Raw genomic sequence first — 3,149 nt, 5'->3', positions numbered from 1 at the left:
GGTTTCTTTATGTTGTGGTCAGTGTGAATAAGCTGAGTCACATGGTCCTATCTATTTATTCTAAACCTCCACACAAACCTCCACCCCATGACAATAACCATGAGCTTCGACCTTTGACCTCCACACCCCCCCATCCTCCGCAGTCCCAGGAAGTCAATACCATGTTGGATCAATGTCCCCCTCCCCCCTTCCACACCCCCCCCCCCCCCCCCCTCACCCTCCGTTTGAGGACCACTGTGCTACACTGAATGGAAGAGAGCAGGACAGGCCAGTGACATCACAGAGCCTCTTCCTGGTTGACCTCTGACCCCCAGGGCCCTATAGCTGGACAGAAGGAGAGGGCAGGCAGAGGAGGCTCCTCCCCCTCTTAACCCCTCCCTCCCTCCCTCCCTCCCTCCCTCCACCTTTAACCCCTTCACTGCCATGCAGGGTCTGTCCTCCACTGGACCACAACCTTTTAACCTCCTCCCTGCCAGCCAGCCATGGAACCCCCTCTTCTTACTACTACTCCTCCACCTCCTCCTCCTCCTCCTCAACCCCAAACTACTCAACCCCAAACCCTTCGGCCCTCCCCTTCTCCCCCCTTCCCTCCCCCAGCCCAGACCAGAACCTTTTAACCCCCTCACTGCCTACACGTCAATCCTCTAGTTCACACACAACCTTGACAGTGGTTTTGTTGTTGTTGTTGACGGTATAGAACTCTGAGGAAGAAGAGCCTGACAACAACAACGGCTCAGAACTCACAATCAACACAATCTGCAAACCGAGGGGGAAAAAAACAATCCCAAAGTCGCTTATAATAAGCAGACATGGCAACCAACACTGGGGTATGGGATGTGTGTGTGTTGTTTGCACTTTTTCCTCAACATATAATAGTGATGAAGACATGTGTGAAGATAGATGATGAAGGTAGTAAAGCTCTAATAGATGAGATGTAGAACCAGTTAGGTTCTCATGTGAAGCCTCACAGCGGTCTCTATGAGGAGGAGAGGAGGGGGTCACGTTTTTGTCCGTGACCCCCCGTCCCCCCTCCCCAAAGTCAAAATGCAAAGTGTGTGAGCGTCCGCTCAGGCCTGGTGAATAGACCCAGCTGTCCCTCCTGTCCGTCCTATACTGACCACCACAGTCTGCTGTGTTCTTCCAGGCCGGGGTCAGAGTCAAGGGTCAGCCAGGGTCAACTCCAAACAAAGAGTGGAAAGTGTGAAAAGCAACACAAAAAAAAACTGGCCTTTGGAGAGCTTCATGCTGCCTGGCAGAGCAGCCCACACACACACACACACACACACACACACACACACACACACACACACACACACACGTGTGTGTGTGTGTGTGTGTGTGTGTGTGTGTGTGTGTGTGTGTGTGTGTGTGTGTGCGCACACACACAATACAATCACAAACACACAGCACAGCAGGACCTGTTAAAGCCCTTTTGTTAGTTTTTTCCTTATATGGAACAATATGGAACATTTTTGATGAAGTGCGTTTTGATCCATTAAGTCGGTGTATATATATGTAAACTTATATAAAATTATATAAACTTAGATAAACCACAACCGATCAACATGAGTCTTTATGAGCTTCTAGATCAACTCCATCCATGTTTTACAGCCCGTATAAAGTACACTGAACATGATGACATTTTAAATCATCGGCAAGAATGTTTAAAAAGCATTCATTGAGTGGCTATTTCACATTGGAAATATCAAAACACTGCATCACTATGAACTGAGTACAAAAGGACCCCAATTGAAACAAGCTATGGCTTCCTTGGGCTTTTTAATCCAATTTAGTTGACCTTGTATTTGAACTGTACTTTCATGTACTTCTAAATAAAGTATTCAAAACCATGATGTATTGTTTTTAAATGTTTCCAAACTGAAGCAGATTTTAGCTCTTTTGTTGTGTTCTTTAGGGTTCCCCAAACCAAAGAGCTTCATCACACTTTTTGTTGTGACTTCCAAGTTCTGAGCACTCTAGATCAGTGGTTCTCAACCAGTGGTTCGGGGACCACCAGTGGTCCTTGAGGGAGCACCAGGGGGTCCCCAGCGAAACTAGTTAACATAGCATCAGAATCATTTTAACCGCTTAGCTTTGGCTATTCAAAAATAGCAGATATACAAGCTCATAGCTCGGCACCGAGTGCCGCGCTATGAGCTTGTAGATCTGCTATTTTTGAAAAACCTTGAAAAAGTGTGCATATCTTTGAATATTTATATTGTTTTAAAGCCAAAATGAACTGATATCTTTGCTTTTGGCGGTCCATTGGCACAAAACATTTTCAAGTGGTGGTCCGCAACCAAATGTATAACAATTTAGGGGTCCTTGGCATGAAAAGGGTTGAAAACCACTGCTCTAGATCCTTGTTTTTGTTATTTTCTCTCTTCTGCACTTACTTGCGATAGTCAGTCGTGATCTTTGGCTGAGGATGGCTCCGTAGCGGTTCTGGGACAGACACTGGTAGAGGCCCTGGTCTGAAGGAGAACCTGAAGGCAGGTACAGAGAGCCGTTGGGCAGGAAGCTCCACTGGGCCTCCTCCTCTGCCAGGAGGAGGACGCCATCTTTGAGCCACTTGATGCTGATTGGAGGCTGGCCGTGGGCCTGGCAGTCCAGGACCACCGGGGTCTTTGGTACGACGGTGACGTCAGAGGGTTCTGTGATGAAGGACAGCTCGCTGAAACATAGAACACCTGGAGGAGGAGAGAAAAGCATCCGTGAGATCAGTGTTGATTTCGTCGACTAAAACGATGACGGAAAATGTTGGTCAACTACCTTTTCTCAATGATGAAAACTAAATAAAAACTAAGCTACGATGACTAAAACTATGACTAAATATAATGACAATTTTGTCAACAAATAAAAACTAGACTAAAAAGAGAAGAGATCCAGTAGAACTAAGACTAGCGGAGAAGAGATCCAGTAGAACTAAGACTAGTGCAGAAGAGATCCAGTAGAACTAAGACTAGCGGAGAACAGATCCAGTACGACTAAGACTAGTGGAGAAGAGATCCAGTAGGACTAAAACTAGCGGAGAAGAGATCCAGTAGAACTAAGACTAGCGGAGAAGAGATCCAGTACGACTAAGACTAGCGGAGAAGAGATCCAGTAGAACTAAGACTAGCGGAGAAGAGATCCAGTAGAACTAAGAC

The 3,149-nt window shown here is 46.5% G+C and overlaps 1 protein-coding gene across 1 annotated transcript in view; it reads right to left on the bottom strand.

Moving 5' to 3' along the window:
* The window catches only part of LOC311047891 (protogenin B-like), a gene marked incomplete at both ends in the record, with an annotated part of 29,229 nt that extends 26,517 nt beyond the window's left edge, over nucleotides 1–2,712 (bottom strand). The window contains one exon of the mRNA XM_084060840.1: nucleotides 2,397–2,712. Coding sequence (XP_083916966.1) covers nucleotides 2,397–2,712 — 316 coding nt within the window. The remainder of the gene's footprint in view (nucleotides 1–2,396) is intronic.
* Between the last annotated feature and the right edge of the window lie 437 nt (nucleotides 2,713–3,149).

The sequence above is a fragment of the Gymnoscopelus microlampas genome, assembly GCF_963454915.1.
Source record: "Gymnoscopelus microlampas genome assembly, chromosome: 6".
In the NCBI taxonomy this organism is placed as follows: domain Eukaryota; kingdom Metazoa; phylum Chordata; class Actinopteri; order Myctophiformes; family Myctophidae; genus Gymnoscopelus; species Gymnoscopelus microlampas.
Note: the sequence above shows the minus strand (reverse complement) of the source record. Positions and strands in the feature narration are given on the sequence as shown.